The sequence below is a fragment of the Chaetodon trifascialis genome, chromosome 21 (genome assembly GCF_039877785.1).
Source record: "Chaetodon trifascialis isolate fChaTrf1 chromosome 21, fChaTrf1.hap1, whole genome shotgun sequence".
NCBI lineage: Eukaryota > Metazoa > Chordata > Actinopteri > Chaetodontiformes > Chaetodontidae > Chaetodon > Chaetodon trifascialis.
Window position 1 is genome coordinate 14,598,006 of NC_092076.1, and position 24,095 is coordinate 14,622,100.

The following is a 24,095-nucleotide window of genomic DNA, read 5'->3' on the forward strand; positions in this document are numbered from 1 at the left end:
TAATACACTTAGCATGGGGTGTGTGCGCACACGTTTCCCCTGCTACCTGATCTCCACTGACAGTTCGTGTGTTTCATCCTTAGCAGAGCGAACCATGGCAGAGCACATATTCACGGTGCTGTTAAAAGGCTTTTGAAGGCCTTTTTTCTCCCACATCACACCAAGTAACCCATTCCTAACATTAACATTTCTCCATCATTAGCCACACATAATACCGAGAGGCCCCCATGTGCGTTTAATGTATGTGTACGTGTGTGTATCAAAGTCGGCTTTGGATTTGCAAAACTCTGCAGCGAAAGTGTCACTTGCAACTGATGAAAGTGAGAAAAACGCAGAACGGCAGATAGTGGCATGAGACAGATGAGAAAACTATAGAAATAGGCACGAACAGAGAGGAAGACAGAAGAAAACAGATGGACTAAGACTGAAGATGCTTCGCAGCAACACCTTTTTATCAACACAGGTTCTGTCATAGACTTCAACTAAATGCTTCCAGAAGCTGTCAAACGAGGTTGGACGCACTGTAAATAAACTCATTATCATCACATGTCAACATATACTGAGTGTGACACGACTGTAAGTGCGCTTTATGTGCTGTTTTGACTCATGCCTTACCGCATGCGTGGCAGCATTTCAATTCAATGTTCAGTAGAAACAGATAACAAACTCTGCAGCATTCATGAGAGCACTGCATCAGAAACGTGAGCACACTGTGGGTGTCAGACTTTCAAATAAAAACCAAACATTTAATTAGGTCGAATTAGCCTTTTTAAGATTTTCACTTTCACTTATTTCCATTAACCTACATCAGTGTGAACAGACTCCTGTTGCACTCAGACCTCCAGCAAGTAGGCAGTCGGTGCTCAACACAAAACCCACAGTTCAACAACCGATGAATGAGTCCTTATCTCAATAAAAAAAAAGTCCACTTCAGGATGCCAGACAAAAATACTCAATAGAGCAGTTGGCCAATGAAAATAGACCCAAATGGAGCATCTTGTGTTTAACAGATCTCAGTGACTCCAGAGTTGCCTCCTGTAAGTCTGGCCAGTGGCTGCTGTCGGCTCCAGGGAACGGCCAGGCTTGGAGCAGTTTGATGGTGGGTCCAAGGAGTAAAGAGGATGGAGTTGGAGAAAAAACTGATCCTGCACGATGACTTTTTGGCTAATCGACGATCACGGTCAGGACAGACTGGACCCCTTCCATCAATCTGCAATGCTACAATGTAATGTAGCAAAACTCCAACAAAAGCAAGGAAACAGGACTGCTAGCAAACATATTAATGCAATAAGGCCGTCACTTTTTTACGAAATTTGTTCCAATGTGGGGAAAAAAGTTGACCTGCAATGAGCTGAACGTAAACATACCTACGCATAGTTAGCAGTAGCCACAAGCATCACCCCTTTCCTTTCTGTTGGTTGATGCACAGGTTGCTACTCTTTGTACCTTGTTGAATGAATCCAGACTTGAGACAGCAACACATTTTCCATTGTAATGGCTCCTTACAACTAATCTCAATGAAGGTTAAAGTTCATTCTTACTGTAGCTTTAAGGGAGTTAACTGGGTATGCATGAGCCAATTTCTTATATAATCCCCCAGTTTTAGGATAATGTAGCAGGACGTGGATCCTGCTACATTAGGAGTGTTTAATGGCCAGACAGAGGCCAGTTCTTGACTGTGCAAGTCAATCACCTCTTTTCTATTTTGAATCAGTATTATTTACACCCACTGCCTATTTCTTTCCCTTTAGCACATCTATACACCAACAGTAATATCTGCTGGCCTTCGGCCTATTTAAAATTCCAGCTTTCTCTCCACTTCACTGGAAGAAAAAGGTAGCAGACAATCAAAAGTACTCCTAGAGAGCCAGAAACAAACAATGACTGGATTGAAATAACAGGGAAACTCATAGCAGCAGGCATGCTGATTACTAATAAAAACACACACTCAATAAACACACAGGGACATACAAAATACACACTGTCTGCTGCAAAGACTCACTTCTTAGATATAAAAACATAGTTGTACACACAGAGAGACACAGGCAGCCAATTCAGAGCCTTTCCCTCAAACACACACATAAACAGTATAACTACTCTTTTATGTTGTGCAGCTTCAGCTTTCAGAGAAATTCATGTTTTGCATGCACACACACACCCATTAAACACAGACACACACACACACACACACACACACACACACACACACACACACACACACACACACACACACACACACACACACACACACACACACACACACACACACACACACACACACACACACACTTCTCCAATCTGGTACTTATCAAATCTTTAAGCTATAAAGCCCCCCACCTGCTCCCTCATTTCATTTCAGGCTGGCCCAGAGGCCTTGAGCTCTGTTTTTTGATGACAAGTTTCTCCAAAACTTCTGTTGCTGGAGCAGCTCATTTTATAAATGTGCAAAAATTATTCAACTTAATTAATTTTACAGCTCGAAGGATTTCATAATATCCACTAGTTTGTGGTGTACTAAAGATTCTCCTCTACCTCGATGCTTTATTGAAAATTGCTAAGCTGCAGCATGCATGAATGATGTTAGATTCATTTGCCAAATGTTGATCTTTTGCATGTTCCCCCAATTTGAGTATAAACTTGAGAGCGGGTCAGACCCAGACACTGGATGTCAGGTTACCGTTATGTCATGCTGTGGTCCGTTACTCTGCTGGACTTTACAGAAAGTGTAAGGTAACTGTTCAGTGTGTGCTGCTCCTTGCAGCTTCGTGTGGCGTTCCTGCTTTAAAATGTGGTCACAGAGTCACAAAGCCATGGCTGCTTTCTCTGCAGTGATGGCCGACTTCCTGGAGATGGTAAAAACCAATAATTCACACAACCCTGCAGAGTAATGGGCTTTCAGAGAGCTTTCCAGGACACAATGACACAGACTGTCTAGGCCTTTGACAGACACTTGCACTACCTCATGATCCCATACGGTCATGCACACCCATACAGAGACACACACACACACACACGTACACATACACACCAAGCCTCTTCTCACATTTGCAGCTTCTGCAACTCAGCGTTCAGTCCAGTTTCTAGCCGTGAAAGAGCAGTGTCTTTGAAGGTGGGGAGTCAGACCACAGCTTTTGGCTGTGGCAGCATCAAATCCAACTAGCCAGAGAATCGGGGTCAGAACCATATTATCTCCTAACGGTTAAAGGGAGACAGGAGAGAACAGGATGAAAAGGAGGGAGAGGGGTAAGGAGGAGGGAGGGAGAGAGAGAGAGAGAGAGAGAGAGACAGACAGACAGACAGACAGACAGACAGACAGACAGACAGACAGACAGACAGACAGACAGACAGACAGAGAGGAGTTCTTCTAGTAACTAGAGAAGTAAGTGTGCCATGCAGACCTGGAGCAACGATTGTTCCCTGTAGATTAAGAGTGAGGTGGTGTGTGTGTGCGTGTGTGCGTGCGTGCGTGCGTGTGTGCGTGTGTGCGTGCGTGTGTGCGTGTGTGCGTGTGTGCGTGTGAGCAAAATAGAAAAAGATGATGAGAAAGAAGGCGTGATGACAGTTGTGATTAACCCCATCTGACAACAGCTTTATTTGCTCAACAGGGATTATAGATTTTTATCATAATGAGTGAAAATCGACCTTCCACTAAACTCCTTCCCTGAACGGCCAACGGTTGTCCAATCAGAGCTTAGCAACCATAACCAGGCATGGCAAGTCTGTCAAGCTTTGCATTGCTTCACATGCCAAACATGGCAGGTGCAAATGAGAGCCGTAATAAAAGCAAACGCTGCATTTAATTAAAGAGCATAAGGTGCAAATGTTAGCATGTCGAGCTAACTGGCTAAATACTGTACCTACAGATTACTGTATTCATTAACTGAAAAGCCCCGCTCATGATAGCACATGCACTCTCTGTTCTTTCTGTGTGGAAGCCTGATGCAACTTTATCAGAGTGTAAGAGAACGTTTGCAGCTTTGTTCTACTCTTTATTGGATTTAGAACAGTTTACACTTCAGTAACCGCAGCCTAAGCAACCCAAAATAATGTTCTGCTGCACACAAACAGATGCACTGCAACACAAGAATAATGCTGTTTCTTTATATCCACGTCTTCTGTGTGGATCATCAATAATGGCTTTTGCCTCGGACATGTAGCTTTACTCTTTTAGCACAACGCCATGTATGTAGCCATCGAGTGCATAATTAAGAGCCCTTTTTAAGATCCTCATTTTAGAGCGACTCAGATGGAAACATTAAAAAGTCAGTTCCATACGACACAACACGAGCTTACTAATGTTAGTATAATCTGTCAGCAACAGTTGTTATTTCAGCAAAAAAAAACAGTTGAGAGCTAGAACTGGTAAGTCTGCTCCTTTGAAACCAGTCTGAACGGTCAATGTGCAACCGTTATTGTTTTAAGCTGCGTTATACCCCGAATAAGAACAGACAGACTGACAGTAGCAGGGGATGGGTATGGCAATCAGTCACTTCAACTTGAGAGACACTGTCCCAGAGATCGGCCAACAGTCCGTCACACACACAGGTCTGGTTATTCTTAGCTCACCTTGTTGCCTATGGCTTTCTTAGGTGGGAAGCTGAAGGTGTCCACCTGTGGAAACTGAGACCTCAGGTGGTTGTGGAGCTCCCTGAACTCGGTGTAACGCCGGTAAACATTCCACTCGTTGTCGAGGATACGGATGTACACCTGAGGACAGGTAAGACACATCATCATCATCATCATCATCATCATCATCATCATCATCATCATCATCATCATCATCATCATCATCATCATCATCACAATCAGCAGCAGCAGCATACAGGCAACTAAAGCATGACTCCATTATAAAAAAAACCAAACAAAAGCACGCTGTTGTGTAAAGATCATTTTCAGTTTTTTCTTTTTTTTCTGAGCCAACATATTTGTCATTAAGCCCGGACAGCGCCTTACCATAGAGTCAATAAATGAGACGGGTGAAAGAATGACTTCCTCTCATCCATGTAAATGTGTATTTTCACTTACATTCTGCAGGCCTTAACAGAGAAAGAGCCCGTCTATAGGCATGACTGTGCCGCTACCATTTCCATGCACCATTAGCTGCTTTATTCAGACTCAAGAAAGACAGAGGCAGCACAGAGAGAGGGGGAAAGATGAGGCGTTTACAAGAAAGAGAGGGAGACAAAGAGCGGGAGATGGGTTCTGTTTTCACAGTAGTAAACAGGGAACACACAGAGACAAAAGAGAGAGCGGAACCGCTTCTGAGAATCCAATTTCAAAATGCCCAGCCAAAAAAAAACTTGATTCAGATATGAAAACAGAAATTGATTGAAAAATCGACCATAGGCACGGAGGCATAGCTCCCCCCCACCGGGCAAATATCAAGCCAACAAAAACGCAAGGGCGCCATAATGCTGAACTGCATGTTCCCTTCCATACACAACACATACGGTCCTAAAAGCGTCTGCGATGTCCATTACTGCTCTGCCATCAATGGCAAGAAAGAAAACAGCAAAAAGTCAAGAAAGAATGGATAAACTGAAGTGCGTCACCCGAACAGACCGCAGCAGCAGCAGCCGCTGAACCCGCAGAGAAGCACGCAGCAGGAAACAGCGAAGGAAGTGCTCGCCGCTGGTCTAAGACTGGGGGAACGGCATGGGGCAGTTTTCCAAATTTGACAATTCAACATTCACGCTCACTTTTCTCAGTTATCAACATTAAAACTTCTAACTCAAGCTCTGTTTTTTCATTCTTTATCGGGTATCAGTTGTTGATTGGACGATGCAGCTATTTTCTGATTCACCATCCAGTCACGTACGTTAATTAAAGGTCGCAACAACAAAAGGACCACAAACAATTTTCTCCATTTATGAGACAGATTGTTCTTTTCATGATCGGTTATTTCCCTCATTAACTCCCACTATGGATACAATCAAACTCAGAGGAGGAGAGTCAGCACTTTTTACATCATTTATCGCCATCTTCATTCAGCCACATGTGAGGCTGATGGGTTACATAATTTCAATTTCCCTCAACATTTAGCCTAATGAGTGATTTCCAGTGTTCAAAAGACACCATAATCATATTCAGACTTGTTAAATAATGCTTTTGCATTCAGAATATCAATACAATGCAAATAATGAATAAATAATAGAAATGCCTCCTGCCGGTAGAAATGGTTCCTGTGCCTCCGAGCAGAGCAAAGCACACAGTGTAAAGACAGGACGCAGGTAGTTATTCATTTGCAGGTGTTTGTTTAACAGAGAGGAAACACTGCTGCTCTGGTGTGATACCGCTGTCCTTTTACTAGTATTAGTGCAGTGCACATTTCAAGTTAAAGCCCACTGACGTCATGAGAAACAGACGTCTCATTTCTCTATGGATGTAATTTAAGAGACTTGGGATGTACCAATGAATGGACTTCCTGGAGAGACTGTCTAAAAATGTGCTTTGTTATTCCCTCATTTAAACAATTATCACATCTGTACAAGAATTTGAGCCAATTCATCATGTAGATTTGAGATATTTCATTGGACAGGTGGAGACATTGTGTCCAATGAGGAAAGAGCATATGCACTGATGTGGGAAAAAGCGCTTTTTACAGAACGCCCCGAGCTTTATGTGCGTTGAAAGTTGCCTTTTCAGGCAACCAATCATATATCAGGGGTGGGACTCATCACCCTGCTGACCATGAATCGAATGAATTAGAAAAAACTACACTAAGAGTTCGCTACAATGTCGCGCTAGCTTCTCCGTCCTCTCCTCTGCGTGTTTGACCGAGGGCGGGGCTCAGCTTTGTTTGAAATTGTCAAACCCTAGCAGGAAAAAAAAAACGGTATATGGACACAGGCCGTAGAAGTGCTGAGGACTCTTTCTTTCAGGACTATGACAAAGTGGTGGACCAACCCAGGCTGCCATCCCCAGAGCTGCTAGCATGGCTAAAAAAGAAGCTACAGTGCAGCTCATAAAGGCAAATGGGGCTGTGGCTGTCATTAAATGGCTATGCGGCACTACAATAGCACTTCATGAAAGGTAATTTAACTTTTCAGACAAACAGGAACTCTGCCACATTTTGTGTTCATGTCAACCTCAGAGACGTTTTGACGGACACAGGAGCAAGTGAATAATAAGAGCTCTTGTTTTTTTGTTTGTTTTGAAATGACTGTTCCCTCGCTCGCCGATCTTTCCTCAGCATGTGCAATCTAAGCCACGCGGCGAACACGAAAAATGTGACATTTTGGACAGCCATTAAGGCGAGACTGACAGCTGAAGCTTTGTTAGCTGTCCTAAATGTCTCGTTCATTAATAACATTTCAACGTAAGTGACAGGCACGTCTAGACGTCATTAATGTTCGAAAAAGATATCAGAAAATGACACTTCGCTGTGTAGTCGCATGAATGATCTAAAAGCATGTACCATCATTTAAATGGACGTCTACTGAGCAAGTGGGAGGTGAGAAAGAATACCACCATTTTTTCTCATCCTATGCTTGCTTCTCTTGCTCTTTATCAGTTAACCCTCTCTTTATCTGCAGTATAATCACAGAATACAGAATAACATGCTCAGGGGGAATACCATTTTTTATCCGCTCTCCGATGTGAGACAGAACTGACGTGAAAGGCAGAGGTGTCATTGTAGTCCGGCTGACTAACTTTGAAAAGCCCTGATATACAGTAAGCTGAATGAAGAGCAGCTGCACTAAAGGAAAGAAGTAAATGACAGTAGTGGTTGACGAGATGGGAGCAGACAAGGCCGCTAATGGACTGGAGACTTGTCATCTCAGCACTTTGTGTCTGACCTACAGAAGCACATCTAAGTTTTCATCAACTTCTTTCCTGCAAGTTAAGAGGAGGACTTGGTGTCTTCTGGGTGTGTGCGTGTGTGTGCGTGCGTGTGTGCTATGCCCTCTTGTAGCTTTTTCCTGACTAAACTGGGCCATCATGCCTCTTTCAGGATGGAATCACAGCTTTTTTTGGTTTTTATTTTTTGTGTATGGAGACATTTCAAGCATGAAGAGAAAAAAAAAAAAAAGAAGTTCCAGTATTTTAAGATCTTGATGGATGGCCAAATACATAAGGCAAAACAATCAATGGAGTGAGTTTGGCAGCGACAGGTAGAAATATTTTTCACATATCATCTAAATCATTGTTCCATAATTCACAACTTTAGCCTGGCCTTGTCACAAGTGTTAATGTGCAAAAGCAGGTTGGAAAAACACAGAGCACTGTGATATTGCACCTTCACAACAGGCCACGTCAAAGAGAAAGTGATGATCACGCTGAAAAATGACTGTAGCATTAAGTCAAGGGCTGCGCATTTCATGATTTAGTCTCTACACTGAGGCTCAACTGAGGAAAGAAAGGTGTTGTGTGCTGCGCTGTTTCAAATATTCCTTATGGTGTGCTGCAATACCTCGCTGAACATAAAGCCCTCACAGCATGACGAATAACCTTTCCACACATACAAATGCAGCTTTAATGTACAGCTCTGATTTACTTCTAATATCTGACTTCACGGACCTAAAAGTTAGATTCCAGTGACATGTCCTGGTGTAAGTTGTATCAGGGGTCAAAAATGAACTACCCTCATCATAATTCTAAATAACCCATAATGAACACACTGTGCAGCCTGCTTCAAAGACCAGACAGCAGCAGGTGCGCACGGTGACACGTCCTTACTGCATGCACAACACGTTATAGAGCCACATGTGGCCATATTAGTATAGATGTGGCGATAGACTCAGCCCCATAGTGTCTGTAATTTCTCAGACATCAAATGGCTCTACACATATGGCAGCATTAGCACAGCGAGCTTAATCCACTTTACTCCGTCTCATTGGCATACTTATTTATGGCAACGCATTAGCCTCTGCACACAGCTACCAGCTCGCTCCTCCTGACTAATCACAAATAGTCTTTCATTATCTCTAAATCTTGGCAACGTCCAAACTGCGGCATCCTTGAATATTTGTGCACCGAAGCTTTGATATCTCCAATAAAAGCCGTCTTCAAATGGGGACGGGGTCTCTAATCATGCTTCAGAGGGACCTCGTGGAAAAGGGTTTATGGGTTTTGGCTGTTATTGAAAGCTGGGCTGTGATGGACGCAGTCCTATTGTCTGTATTTAAATGGCTTATGAGAATATCTGAGAAAGCATAATAACACGTGTGATGAAAATATAACCTCAATGAGTCAACACAAGACGGAAAATCCACTGTTGGTTATTGAAGCATCAGCGATTTATAATGCTGAGAAAGGAAAGCAGGGAAATGCTGTAATTCACTTCTTCAGTGTACCAATTTTTCCCACGAGATTGACTCACCTACTGCAAACTCAATGCATTCAGCTTCAGGCCAAGCAAAGTGAAAGGTAAAGAAAAAGAGTGCGTGCTGCTCCAAAGTCACAACAGAACCATTTCTCATCCAGTAACTGCAGTGCATTTTTTTTCTATCGAGACCGAGGTAGATGCAGAAAGTTGTCTCTTCCTCCTGCATGATGGATTTCCCACTGTATGACTTTCATTCAAGAGCTCCAAGTCACCTTCACCAAACCCTCTTAAACTGCGCAACCTTGCTGTAAATGGCTCATTTCAATTAGACGAATGCCACCTGTTCACGAGGAGGCGCACGTTCGTGAGATCTGATCAGCTGCTCCGCTCCGCTTGTGCGACAGTGTCATTCACAAAGGCGTCGCCTGAGAGTGAAGAGAGGAATTTCACAGCGCGCAAATCCTTTTGTCAGAAATCAGCAGACGAAAACAAAATTCATTTAGTTGGTAATCATGTTAGAGGACAAGTTTATGTCTTAGTCCCTTGGTTTTTAGCTGCAGCGTTTCCTCATGGGGGCCTCCCCACGCTGGGAGCTGCTTTTGGTCTACTGATGGGGGCGCTGCTGAGGCGACGGCTCTGGCCTGGATGGCTGGAGGCCTCTGCACCTTGGTGTGGGGCCTCCTGTCTGGCTTGGTCGGGGTGGTCTCGGGCGGTGCTCCCTAGTCATGGGCCGGGGACCCTCTCAGTGTGGATGGCCCCCAAAGGTGGCTTATTCCTTGCCTTGTCCGTATGGGTATGTGCGCTGGTGTGTGTGTGTGTGCGTGCGTGTCTGTGAATGTGTGTCTTTACATGTCCCTGAATGTCTTTATGGGGGCGGGAGGGCTGGGTTTTCTTTTTTGTTGTTTTTTTAGCCTCTGTGAGGCACTTTGTGTTGCTTTTAAGTATGAAAAGTGCCATATAAATAAAGTTTGATTTGATTTGAAGTAACAATTAGTAAATGTTAATAACACCGCTGTGACGCCACGTGTCATCAGAGCAGAGCCGTGCTGTGAAAAGCAAAGTGGTTCAGCCGTGACTTAAGTGGAAGATGGTACAGCGCGATGTGACAGTCACGGAGATGGACGATAGAATATCATAGAGAAGGTGACCTTGCACTGATGGATGCAGCCATGGAGGATGTTCCCGTGGACTGCGACCTGCACAAAGACTGGAAGGCAAAGTCTGAGTGCCTCTGAGTTTCATCGCCAAGGTGTGCCAAAACCTTGAACCTCTCAGCAAATGATACAGTGAACAGAATATTAAGTTTGTTTTTGTCAGCCTATATTTTTCAGGTGATTTTGGTACATTTTCTAAGTCAAACAAGTGTTTTCCATTCCATGAAGCAGGGCAGACATGAGTCCTGAATTTCATTCATACTGAAGGGAAAAGTCTGAAAATCGAATGCGAATGCAGCAAATTCTCTTACATATCTTGTGTTTGCCACTTGAGAACAAACCCGTTCATTACGAGCAGTTCTTGCATGAAGTCCAACCACTCCTTCAGACTCGAAGTGCAGCACAAAAGCACGTCTGATCTGGACTGTCGTCACTTTCATCAACTGAATAACTCTTATTTGTTCTCTGATGTTTCTTTAAATATTAATGCTGAGCTTTTTTTTACATGCTCACTTCAGTCTGTTGAATGAATTCCTGGCTCAGTCAATACATATGTATGCACACAGAAATGATAAAGACTGTAAGAAAATAGCCATAGATCAGTGCCAGACACTGTAATTAAAGCTGTGCTCTGTGTTTTCCAGATGTAAAAAAAAAAAGAGAAAGCAGAAACATGCTTTCATTTATTCATTTAGACCACGATCAGCGCAGCAGCTACGAGCTGGTCTGAGGTCGACCTACACGCATCAACAATCATGCATGATTCAAAGTAACTAACTGCACGAGTGAAGTGTGTGGAAACACTCCAGCACCTGGTGGAAACCCACATGAAGCTGAGGAGGATCTTATCCAGGGTAACAGACACAGCACGACGTCTTCCACGGGAAAAAGAGCACTTGCACACAGCGAGGTAACTTCAGAAACCGAGATCTGAAACAGGAAGCCTGTGAACGGATAATTGCAGCTTTTGCTTTGCTTGACATTCAACTAGATCTTTAGCCTGAGGGTATTCCAGCGAGCAGGTGGAACTGGGTGCAGTCGTGAGCCACAGCTGAGATTTGCAGGAAGTGCAGATGATAATGATGTCTTACTCCCTGCTGTATCTCTCTGAGAAGACCGCGCTCTGTTGTTCCCTCATCTGACAGACAGGCTAACTATGGGAGTTGTGGTAAAAGCTGTGCAAACCCATTTCCACTTAGAGATTTATCACAATGAATAACAATCTCTGACCTGTTCCAGCATGTTCTGTTGACTTAAAATAAATGTAACACCGGTTCAAGGTGCTGATCAGAGTGAGAGTGAAAGAAGACAGCGAGCCAAGGCAAACCAACGCAAACCAAACCAACCTCCCTATACACGGATCAGTGTAGGCCAAAACTTTTGCCTACTTAGGCAGAAAATAGAATCAATTTGGAGGTTTGGATAAAGGGGAGGAGGGGAAAGGACCGCAGGAGAAGAAAGACGTGTTGCGATGCCCCATCCAGGCAAACGAGGTATCTGTTAGCCATGCTAGCAGCAGGTCTCTAGGGTTGATAACATTAGTCACTTAAAAACTACCAGATTGACTGGCATGAAATTTTTGGCATCCAGAGGACAGATCCTACCAACTTTGGTGGTCACAAAGTTGGTTTCAGACCAACTATTGGATGGATTACCATGAAATTTGGGACAGAGATTCATGTTCTCAACAGGACGAATTGTAATAAGTTTGGTAATGCTCTGACATCCAGCATCATCATCGGGTTTCCATCACTGTCTGCAGTACTGAGCACCAAAGATATCACTAATCATAATAATTATTTAGTTAATGACCAACAAGTCAATCAGAGACGTGGTGCCCTGGTGGATGGGGGATGCTGACTAACACATAATGTCGCCAGTTTGTATGTGGCTGGGAGTGGTTGTTGGATGTCGTATCTCTGCTGCATATCTAATAAAGGAATAAACATATCCAATCAAAAGATATTAAATCATCAGAGCTGAGACCTCTTAAACTCACTAGTGCTCTGAAAGTGATCATCAAAAAAAAAAAAAAAAATTAAAATAAAACAGAGAGCTCGAGAAAAAGCAGGCTTGGGGAGACAAAGCCAGAGACAAAGAGAAAGGGTGATTACTACCTTGACTGCAGTGAGGATGTTTATTTTAGAGCTCTGTCCCTCCTGAAATCCCACAGAATTAGACACTGTGAGGAGAAGAGCCAGTGGATGCAGATGAGGATGGAGACAAGGAGAAGGAGGAGGAGGAGGAGGAGGAGGAGGAGGAGGGAGGTGGAAGAATGTTGTTAGAAGCGTGGAGAGGAGGAGGAGGAACTAAAGACATGCAAGACAAGGGGCAACTGCAGTTAAACTCGTAAAGAAGCAAGAAAAATAGGTGGAAAGGAAACAGCGAAGAGGAGGAGGAGAAAACGGAGGTGTAGCGGACAGAAAAGAAATCATCTTATGATGACTGTGGACTGTGTTGAAATTAACAGCTGATTGGATGACTGAGTCCACATAGAAGCACATCAACTTCTAGCATCATCGTGGCAGCAAGATGAAGCGACGAGCGACACCAAAATAATCCAAACTCAGCTGCTCTGTTGCTACGTGGAAGCGGATGAAAGATACAAACCTGCAACACCGAACACCACGAGACTATTGTTCTTTCCTTTTGATTAACTTTGTGGATTCAGCGGCGCTGCAGGGGATATAAGGCTTTTTATAAGGTGAATCATACCCTTCCACTGGCCGAAGCAAGCTCCACTTTCCACCACTGCCCGTCTACCGATAAAGGAGGAGATATTTATTTTGGCAGATAAAATAAAGGCATTCACCTTTAGTGTGTCCTCCACCCTCAGTCTCTGCTTTGGGGAGGTTTATGAGGGAGAAGTGAGCTCTTAAATGCAGAGGTGGAAAGGAAGGTCTTCCCTAAAATCTGCCGCATCAATTACCTTATCCTTGACTTAGTCTCCTTCAGCAAGGAAACCGCACCCAGAAGAAGCCACTGGCAAACAAAGAGTTACACCTAACTGACCAGAAGGATTAGGGAGACGCATTTTCATTACGTGCTATGGAAGCCGTCTCCTGGATAATATTCCCAGAATTGGAAATTCGTGGCGCACACATCAATGGATCACTCCTGTGCTGCTTCCATTAGTACGTAATATATGAGCATCTGCTGTTTCAAGGAGGGTCCTTCTCATTAAAATGTAATACCTGAAACCAAAAGAGAGCGACAACGGAGGGCTTTTCCACACGCTTTAAGAGACTCCCCCAGTCTCTCCTCCATCCCTGTCAAAAACAACTCTCAAACGTGAAAGGGAACCATTATTAAAATGTTCTGTTTTCTATTTTACTGTTGAGGAAAATGTCACATCATTCGGCAAACAACAGCGCACCTGCTACCAATCCCTAAGTGCATAGCGGTGCTTTAGAAAGACAGGATTTTTTTTGTTATTGTTGTTTTTTTAAATGGTGCTGGGAGGCAGACAGCTTGTACATCTGCAGCATTATCAGGACAAATTAACAGCTGCTTTATTTAAAATGCAGACACACCTCATGGGAAGGGATGTTACAAACCCGATTCCTGAAAAGTTGGGACGCTGAGTACGACGAATGAAGCCATTTACGAGCAAACTGTGCTCACCTAGAACGCTTTTAGAAACACGAGTAATAAGCAAGTCAGTCAAAAATCTTACTACTACTACAATAGATCACCAAAACTCGAAGGATATAACAGAGAAATACTGCAGTGCAATCCAGTGATTCCCATCAGAAGCAGTGTTTATGAGACGATTGCCTGTACTCTGTCTGTACTGTCTAAAATCACAGTGGGTTTTGATGCTATGTTGCTCCAGTCAAAGAGAGACGTAGAGATATAGTGAGTAAGGCCTGTGAAAAAGTCTGGATGCTGGTACTCAGCTCCAAAATGCCAAGAGGTTAACCGCTCATTGGGCATCCCAGACAAAGATGGAATCCCACCGATGTAAAATTTGGCTTTGAAAGCCTGTCGGACAGCTCATTCTTTTCCCCAGGCTTTCTTCCCTCAACAGCCATCAACACACCAGACACTGTTGGCTTTTTATCACTTGAGTACTCAGCACAAGCACTCAACGTCTAAGTTAGAGGCTACCTTGGAAAAACTATCTGACGCCACAGCGGGGGGAAAACAGGACAAGCCGCAGCTCTTATCTCCATCTTTCATCACGACTGCTTCCCTTTTTCTGTTCTCTTCATCTCCCACTCTCTTGTCCTGTCAGCTCCCTCCCTCTCACTCCTCCTCTTCGTGTGTCCTCCCTTAAACACTTGACTAAAAATTCAGTCACGGCAGGAGACTCTTTCCCTCTCCCCTCTTTCATGTGAATGAATGAGTCACTGACAAGTCCTGATAATTGGCTTTGAGCGTAGTAAGGAAGCAGTGAGCAAATGATTGAGGGTAAGGGCGGGGACTGGAGGATGTAGAGCAAAGCGGACCTGAATGTGACTGAAAGAAAGAGGGGAGGGGGACGTGGAGTGATGGGGAAAATGAAGCATGAGAGGCAGAGGCAGACAATTAGAGACACAAACAAAATGGGGAGGTATAAATTGAGGCAAGCAAGGGAGAGGGAGCAGAGAGATCAGAGCGGGGAGCGGAGGGGAGGCGAGGCAGACGGACAAATTATGCTCCAGCCCAGGATCCAATCAGATGTCTTGAGGCGAAAGCAGAGATCACCACACTCCCTCCTGATTCCCTCGAAGGGACAATGCCGTCACCTGCCAAATCCTGATTCCGCCACCCTATCCCCGCAGGGAGAGAGGGCAGAGAGCGAAGTCCCCACCCCAGCCCTCCCAACCATTTCCATTCGCTAACGACACACCTTTGAAGTTTTTATTGGAGGGCAGCTCACTGATGAAGTGACACAGCGGGACTTCACACCCGCTCTGACTGCTGAGCGCCGTTCAAGAGCCCGTGCAGCTCTGTGTTTCTTTGCTGTGCTGAGCAGGGTTAAATATCCAGAGGATGCGAACGGGGGGGACAAAAAGATGCAGCATGATGAAACGAACTGCAGCACCTATCAGCAGAGTGAAAACTCAATAAACAGGTATGAGGCACGCTGCGGCAAAGTAAAAAAAATCCCCCCGACCAGACTCCAAATGGTGGGCTGTTTAGGGACTCAGGGCTTCATACCAAAGCAAGGTGGCTTTATAGTCATATATCTCTCTTTTTAACGAACTTTTCTCCTTATGGTACGATAAGTGGGCAAGTAACAAGAAAATTCCATTTGCTGTTCTAACAAGAACAAGATTCAGTCTATGCCTAAAGAGTGGACTTTGTAAAAGTTTATATTGTTTGATTAAGCTTTATTTTGTGCTTGGGATAAGGCACAGCCGAGGTCCGCTCAGGTCTCATGTGCAGGGTTGTGGAGAGCTGAAGTCTATCCCAGCTCACACTGGGCGACACGCACAGATCACCAGTCTAACACTGCACACACAGACGATACTGGCTTCAAACTGTTAGAGGGCTCACTAGTTATCAGAAACATGTTTTTGCCCAGATTAAAAATGTTGAATAAAACTATAGAAGGAACAAATGTTCTTTGCCAGCGCGGCAGCAATACACTGCTGTAACTAAGAAACTGTCCTTGTATGTAAAAGAAGAATATCAGCATATGTGTTATTAGATTTCTATCACCATCAGTTATCGGTATGTTGCTAAACGTTTAGGCTTTATTAAATAGGCAGTGTATAGTGAAGATTTATTGTATTATATTGCCTTATACTGCACAGGCGTCGCTTATATTTTGTCCTTACTCCTTGAGCCAAAAGGCCACAGTTTAGAGCCCTGCCATGCCCAACGCGTGTCCATCAGCAGCTATGCATCTTATCTAAGTGCCATTGAACATGACACTGAACCTCAACCTCCCCATTGTGAATCGCTCTGGATAAGAGCACTGACTTAAGTGGTTAAAATGGAGATGTAATGTAAATGATCCCGATGAAGTTGATGCGGTGCCCGTGCCGCAGCAGTAAAAGCAGCCTCCGCGCCGTCCCGAGGGTGTTTAATCTACGACTGATGGAAGTAAGACGAAGACAACGATTGTAATTATCATCATCGTCATTGTAAAACATTCATCATTGCCATCATCAACATAATGGTTATCTCCCTCTGTCACCAACCAGCCATTATCATAACCATAATCACTGACATGCACGTCCGCACACACTCGCACTCCTGTACGTGCGTGACGGCGCACGCGCGTAGAAAAATGCTCATCAGCATTACAGGCGTCAAAGATACAGATCATCTGCCTGTCTTCGAATGCAACACCGCTACACGCACACATTCACAAGTTCACATTAATACATATGGATGCATTATCTCATCAACGTGTGGTCTGAGCCTCGAGCCAATCAGAGTGAAACTGAGCAGGTCTGAATGTAAAGCTTGCTGCCTCGGCAGCCACAAGTCTCCCAGGCCAACCCGGCTATACCCAGTGGCTAATAAAGAAATTAAAGGTGCTAACACATTTCCCACACTGCATTTCTCTTGGGGATGGCAGACCAGTGCGGGCGGTGGTGCACACTTTTGAAAGAGTGTCAGCGAGGACGTCTCAATTATTCATTGAGTGGCTGATTTATGTGGTTTCATATGGTGCATATTAAAGACTTGGGGAGGCACGGGGAAGAGGAAGATGGTTTATGTAACTGTTATTAATTGGGGCCCTCTATTGCTCTTTCTCTCAGAGTACACAAACAGCTGCAGTTAAAGGTATTGTACTATGCATGAAGACAAGCATTATGCAGAAAAGATAATACAAAGGTACTTTTAAAAAATTCAGTGGACATGTGCGCTTCTTCCCCACAGCATCTCTTTAACCCACAGCAGCTCTATAGAAACAGAACAAAGGTGTGGAGGACAGAGAGGGGAAGAGAGTGACACAGAGAAAAGTTACAGTGGACATTATCCAGCCCAATTAGCATAATTAAAGAGTGAGAAGTTGGCAGTTAGTCCCTGACTTTGCATGGAAATCATATGCTCAGCTTTTTGCTGATCAAAGAGAATTGCTTATATTGAATATATAGGCATACATACAGTGTATCTATTAAATGTATATGTAAAACAGCCAGGGAGCTGTGGATCAGAGGTTCTCAACACTGGCACATTTGTATATACTGTTATATGCATACTCTTCATTCACACTGCATTCCATTGGCGCTTGGTACTTAGATGTTAGTCTGTGTTTGTTCATGTGTGCGTGCATGAAAGGATGCACGAGCAGATTTGAACAAAAGAGGTTTTTTTTTCTTTTCTTTTTACAGTGAACAGTGACTCACTTATCCACAAAGAGGTGGGAAAAAAAGACCCAGTGTTGGTGTTTTCTCACTGGAGAAGTGGCGTGCAGATGAATTTGGGATTCACTGCTGTTGTCAAACTGCTGTTGAAATAGGAGGCTCCTACCCATTTTTCCCTTGAACTCATCATGAGGAGCAACGCCACCCTCCAAACCTGCCTATGAATGGAAAATGACTGGGAGAAGACTGACAAAAGAGCGGGAGAGAGGGCAAAGAAGACTGACGGGGTAAAAAAAAACAAAAAAAACCCCGAAAGATAAGACTGATGAGGGGCCAAATCCATGAAAAGGACAGTAAAGACAGAGAGTTTACTGAGCTTAAACTCTGAAAATAACATTTCCTTTGCCAGCTGAAACATTAAAGAAAATGATGAAGGTGGCTTATCTGTGATTATATGCTGCTTTTGGCATTCTATAAGTTATTAAAAGTTGTGAAAGGTGAAACTTTTCCATTTCATGCTGCCCCTGCATCACTGGCATGTTAGCAGTGTGTATGTGTGTGTGTGTTTGGAGAGGTTAAGTAGACACTAATCAGGTCTTCTAAAGCTCCTTTTACAGCTTTTCCGTCTTCGGGTCTACACTGAGGTATGAGGATGCTTCTCACTGTGTTTTGTTAAGACTGGCCTAATTCGGCAGAGTGTCACTGTGTTTATGAGGAGTTCACGCTACACTTAACTTGAAATTATTCAGACGCCCAATCAGAGTGTACGACTACAGATCACTCAACGAGTAATCACAATTATATTTGCCTCTTCTTTGTTAGCAAACAGAACTTTATCATAGCGCCACAGTGTCAGCAGCTATATAAAGAGTATATCCCTCCTGCTGCTGCAGCACCACAGGTATGACACCTAGTAATCAACGACCTGAAAGCTCCCATCAGACAGCAGCACAGCACTGAGTTTCTCAGCAGGGCAACCCCTCAGTGTCTGACAAGAAAAATGTAAAACACCCTGAGCCAACTAGCTCGATTCAGAGTTTGAGGCTTTCATGTTGAGCTGTATACGAAGATGAGATGAACTTTGGTGAGTTGCACCTTCCTGAGATATAATGAGGTAAAAAAAAAAAAAAAAACTTTGTTAGAGGGGAATTTAAATGTCCAGCAGATCTATTGGCAGAAATGGAATATAATAACCATGTGTATGTTTTCATTAGTGTATTTTCATTTTAACTTTATATCTACAGAGGGAGCAGCTCCTCGTCCACAAAGCCCGCCATGTTGCACCGTCATGTTCTTACAGGAGCCCAGAATGGACAAGCCAAACACTGGCTCTAGAGAGTACCCTTCACATTTGTGCAACCTTGCCACTAGATGCTAAATCCTACAAACTTTGAAAAGTTAAAGAATGCATCCAAACAGAGTAAGTCAAGGTAGTCTAGATGTGCCAACCTGGGGAGTGAAGGTAATATCAATATTTTTGGAGCATCACATCTTGATGATCAGCCCCTGATGACGGGTGTCTCAATGCACCCATGTGCGGAACGATTTTGACACGACGAGGGCGGTCTCCCCTTTATATTACTGTTGATTATTACTGTGTGTCATATCATTGAAAAAGAGAGACTTTATTGAACTGGACAGTTGGACTATCGTTATAAAAAAGCTATGTGGTAAACAAATGCAACAGTTACAAATTTGACACATCAAATTTCAATTAGGTCTCATTATTGATCACAAACAGCAGCCAATCACAAATGCTAAACAAGAAGCCACTGGATGCCCGACTGTACAATATCCAGGTGAGAACACGGCGTTCACAGTGTATCCTCAGGAGAAATTCATGCTTTCAAGAGGAGAAATACCATGGAAGAGAGCATCCACGCGGTAAACACCATGGTGGGGAATTTTGGCAATTCTAAATGATAGTCTGACATCCCATTTCCATGAAGGCAGCGTGGAGCTGCACTACAATCGATCCAGTTACAGAAACGCTGAAGTAAACAGCCGTTGCTGTGGGAACAATACACCGTCTGGTCTGGTTGGATTGGTGTAAAGTGGCAGGTTTCAGGACGCTGCAGAACACATTCTCCTGCGAGCTGCAAGTGACAATTTGCCTCAGCTTGAATCTTCGGTGTTAACTCACCTCGTCAACATCTCACCCCCCCCCCCCGATGTTGTCTGAACGCCCCAGTGGGGAAACGCTACACTAGTTGACAAACCAGAGGAACAGAGTAGTCCTCAGGATTCATCCTGTGGGTACCATGGATGTCTGTACTAAACTCTGTGGCAAACCATTCAACAGTTAGAAATGTTTCAAAGCGGAGCCGACTGACGAGATCCGAACACCTCTCCTTTACTTCTTACCTCTCTTTGTCAAACTGCTCCTTTTCTCTGCGCATGAGTTTTAGCCGACTGCCTTATTGTGCACACAACTCTCCACAGATCCTGATAACATACAACTAGCCAGCACACAATTTTCAGGGAAATGAAAAGAGCTCCTCATCAGCTTCTGACTGATGCTCTTTCCACATCACAATGCCAGCCCAAAATACCAGGTGACGAAAACACGGCGCGCACACCAAATGAGTCCTTGTGTTCATTGACGGTGTGTGAGCCATTCCTCCTTTCCTCCTCCCATGATAGCGTCTATTGTTGGTATTGTGTGGGAGAGAGACACTGATTTGCAGCGGCCGGTATAATTCTCTCATTATGAGTTCAGAGAGGGAGAAAGGCACAGCGAGGGCTGGAGCGATGGAGGGATGAAGGCCCGGAGGCATGGCGCGCAACAAAGATCAAAACCCGACTGATAATGGAGCAAATCCATCAGTCTCCTGCTCTCCATCTCTGTCTGTCTCTCGCCATCCATCCGCCGGCCTCGCTGAGCTTTAGATGGAAGTCATTTCAGAGGGCTTGGAGAGAAAAGTGGCTCTGTGAGAATGCGAAGGGAGAAAATGGCGTACAAGCAGTTTTAGCGCCACGGTAATGCCGTGCAATCTGGCAGAGGGAGGGAGATGCAAAAGGAGGCTGAAAAAGAAGAAAGTAGGGATGACGCAGGAGGGGGAGAGGAGAAAGCGAGCTGACATTCAGGGACACACAGAGGAGAGGTGGCGCTTGGATCAGCGACTCTCTGGGCGAGTTTTTCGCAGCGTAGAGCTGTTAGCGTCCTTATTTTCCAACCACAGGGTTGCTGTGACCTAACTTAGGCTCCAGCTTCTAAAATCCCACTCACTCTCCAAGCCTCCCAAAAGCCTCTCTAGCTTCGGCTATGGCTCATTGCTCTCATCATTGGTTCAATTTTGCAAGCATATGCGTGTGTGTGCGAGTTCAAGAATGAGAAAAATACGGAGAAAAAGGCCTATGCGCCCGCTTGAGGGGATTTTAAAGAGACCCCTGCCTTCTCCCTCGTGATGCTCTCCAGTCTTTAAGACTGTTGGCTCAGTGTTCAATCACCACAACAACCTCACCTTAACAACAATGACTCCAGTAACCTTGGCCATCCATTAGCCTGTCTAAGAACAAAAGCTGCTTCCATAGGGAGCTATTAGACGAATATAGCTCTGGGAAGGGAAGTATCCAATACACCAGATGGGCTGCGCTTTATACCAGCTCCAGGGCTGGACAGCAGTCTCATGGAGACCATTATTGAGAGGTAGAAATTAGGCTCAATCAGTGCAACACATGGGAAGCATTCAGGTTCGATTCTGGAGATGATCCATGAATGTGGAACAGCAGGTGGACACTGATTATTACTCAACACTGCAGATATCTGCACACTCCTACGTGTTCCACATATTGTCACCAAACTAGGTTTAATTCATCTGAAAAGTGTTCCTCAGGCAAAACATTATCTACCAACTCCCAGGAAGACATCGATTTTTAATAATGTAATTTTTAATTTTGGTTTACTTTGTGGGCTGCACGGTGGCGCAGCAGGTAGTGTGCGTGTCTCACAGCAAGAAGGTTGCCGGTTCGATTCCCGGGTCGGGCCTTTCTGTGTGAAGTTTGCATGTTCTTCCCGTGCATGCGTGGGTTCACCCCGGGTACTCTGGCTTCCTCCCACAGACCAAAAACATGCTCATTAGGTTGATTGGTGACTCTAAATTGCCCCTAGGTGTGAGTGTGAGCGTGAATGGTTGTGTGCTTGTGCCCCGCGATCGGCTGGCGACCGGTCCAGGGTGTACCCTGCCTCCCGCCCGCTGACAGCCGAGACAGGCTCCGGCCCCCCTGCGACCCCGAAAGGGATAAGCGGCATAGAAAATGGATGGATGGATGGTTTACTTTGTCCAAAGTGAGGAAGAAGATGCTATTCTGGCTACCATCTTTGTTTGGATTAGGGCAAAGAGGCACCACATGTTAAAAATCTTGGCAGGTGGAATGTTTCTACATCCAGACAGAGGAGTGTTTGCAGTGACTGTGGATGTCCTGCACCTGCTCAACAGTGGTAAATGATCAAAGATCAGGGGGTATTTACTTTTCAGAAAATCACATGTTTAGCTCAACTCAAATGTAATGGCACAACATGAGAGGTAAAAACTGGGGGCTTTTTGGCAGCGATAATGCCACACCAGGCTTTAATGAATCCTCCAAAACCACGCTTTTATGACAGCACCATTATGATGCACTTACCTTTAAGTCCTGCTGCATAAATAAGCTCCCAAATTGCAGGGAACAAGTCACTTTCCCAACACTGCACTGCAATTTAAAAGTGGGCTGCTTTCCACATGAGCTTTTTACCACTGCTCATGTCAGAAAATGACAATTCTAAAATATTTTCATGACATGCTTTGAGAAATGGCCAGATTTTTCACGCCTGAGCGTCTACTTTTCAATTAAGTCCATTTAACAACAAAGAATCCATGCAAACAGGTCTGAAGATGTAAGGGACGCGAACAAGAGGAGTTAAAACGCATATCATTTGCCATAGTCATGCTTCTGTCCTGTCAGGAGGATGGAGATAATATCAGAGAAAAAAGGTGTCAGGGAGCTAACAGCTCAAGCCCTCAGTTGTGAATTTACATCTATTATGTATAAGCTGAGCCGGGCTGAGCTCAGTGGCCAGCCAGTCCTGACTATCAGCTAGAGCTGAGGATGCGTCACCTGTCTCTTCCCGTCCCATATGGTTTCCCCTGACTAACGTTACAGCTGTACCTCCTGGCTACAGAGCAGATAACAGCACAGTGTGTGTGTGTGTGTGTGTGTGTGTGTGTGTGTGTGTGTGTGTGTGTGTGTGTGTGTGTGCACGCTATTCTGTCTGACAAGTTGTTCTGTACATGAAGAAGTGTGTTTACTGGAGACAAAGGCACGGAAGGAGTCACACAGTATCACTGCAATGGCCAAAATGTTGATGCAATATATGAAAATCACTGTTTTCACTACCATTATATGGATTTTCCACAGCGCCTAAGCTGAATGAACAGGGAAAAAAGCTAAGATGGTATATTTTGGTGTCACACACAGACACGCAGAGTCATGCTGAAGAGGTCCTCTCAGAGGCGGTGAGCGACCGAGCTACCTCATCACTTCAGCAAACTCTCCGAAGCGCAACCACGTCGGCAGACTCAAGACGCGGCTTCGTTAAGGACTTCAGATGTTCTGTTGGAAGGAATCAAAAAGCTGCGTCCTTTTCCGGTCAGGCTTCGTGAGAACCGCCTGAACGTGAGAGCAGCCTCCGTCAGAGCCTCTCAGCCAGTGAGCACATGTCCTGATAAAAAAACAGTTTCAATCCGTATCCGCGCGTATGCATCAGCGCATGTGTTTTCTTGTGTGTCTGTCTCACAACTGGTGGACGGCTGCGGCGAGACAGCTGAGGTGCAACACCTCGTTAATGTGACAGACACAGTACAAAACGGTCGCTGAGGGAATGAGCCGCCGTTGTCTGCTTTGCTCGATAACCTGACAGATATAATAAGAAGCAGCAGTTTGGTTTGTTAGGCCGCTCTCCAGTTCAGCTCCCAACACACCTCCTTTAGATAAGTGCCTGGCACAGAGCTCAGGAAACCATCATTTTGGTTAAGTGCAGCCGGGCCATTATCATTGAGTAAATGCCAATGCTAAAACATATTACAAACTTAGAGCAGCACAGACTGCAGGGGGAAGCGCGGTCACTATTTTGGGCTTGATATAGGCCTAGGAAAGTTTTCACAAGGTACCGATGAACGACAGGAGACACACAGGTATGTTGGAAAAAAAGAGAGTTGAAGTGCAAAAAAAAAAAAAAAGATTGATGATGATGCAAACTTGTTTAATGTAAAATGACTTCAGAGCTTGCTCATTTGTAACGCATCCCTTTATTGTTTGGTTTAATTCAAACAAATTAACCACAAAAACCTCTCCCTACCAGTTCTTGTGACCATCTTCATCCTCTGGGTAGCGTTTCCCACATTTGCCAACAACATGTATGGCCATGTGTCAGTGTACTGGTGA

At 44.5% G+C, this 24,095-nt stretch overlaps 1 protein-coding gene across 1 annotated transcript in view; it reads right to left on the reverse strand.

Annotated features, from left to right (window-relative positions):
* The window catches only part of snx29 (sorting nexin 29), a 119,507-nt gene that overhangs the window by 19,169 nt on the left and 76,243 nt on the right, over nt 1-24,095 (reverse strand). The window contains exon 19 of the mRNA XM_070990465.1: nt 4,567-4,707. Coding sequence (XP_070846566.1) covers nt 4,567-4,707 — 141 coding nt within the window. The remainder of the gene's footprint in view (nt 1-4,566; nt 4,708-24,095) is intronic.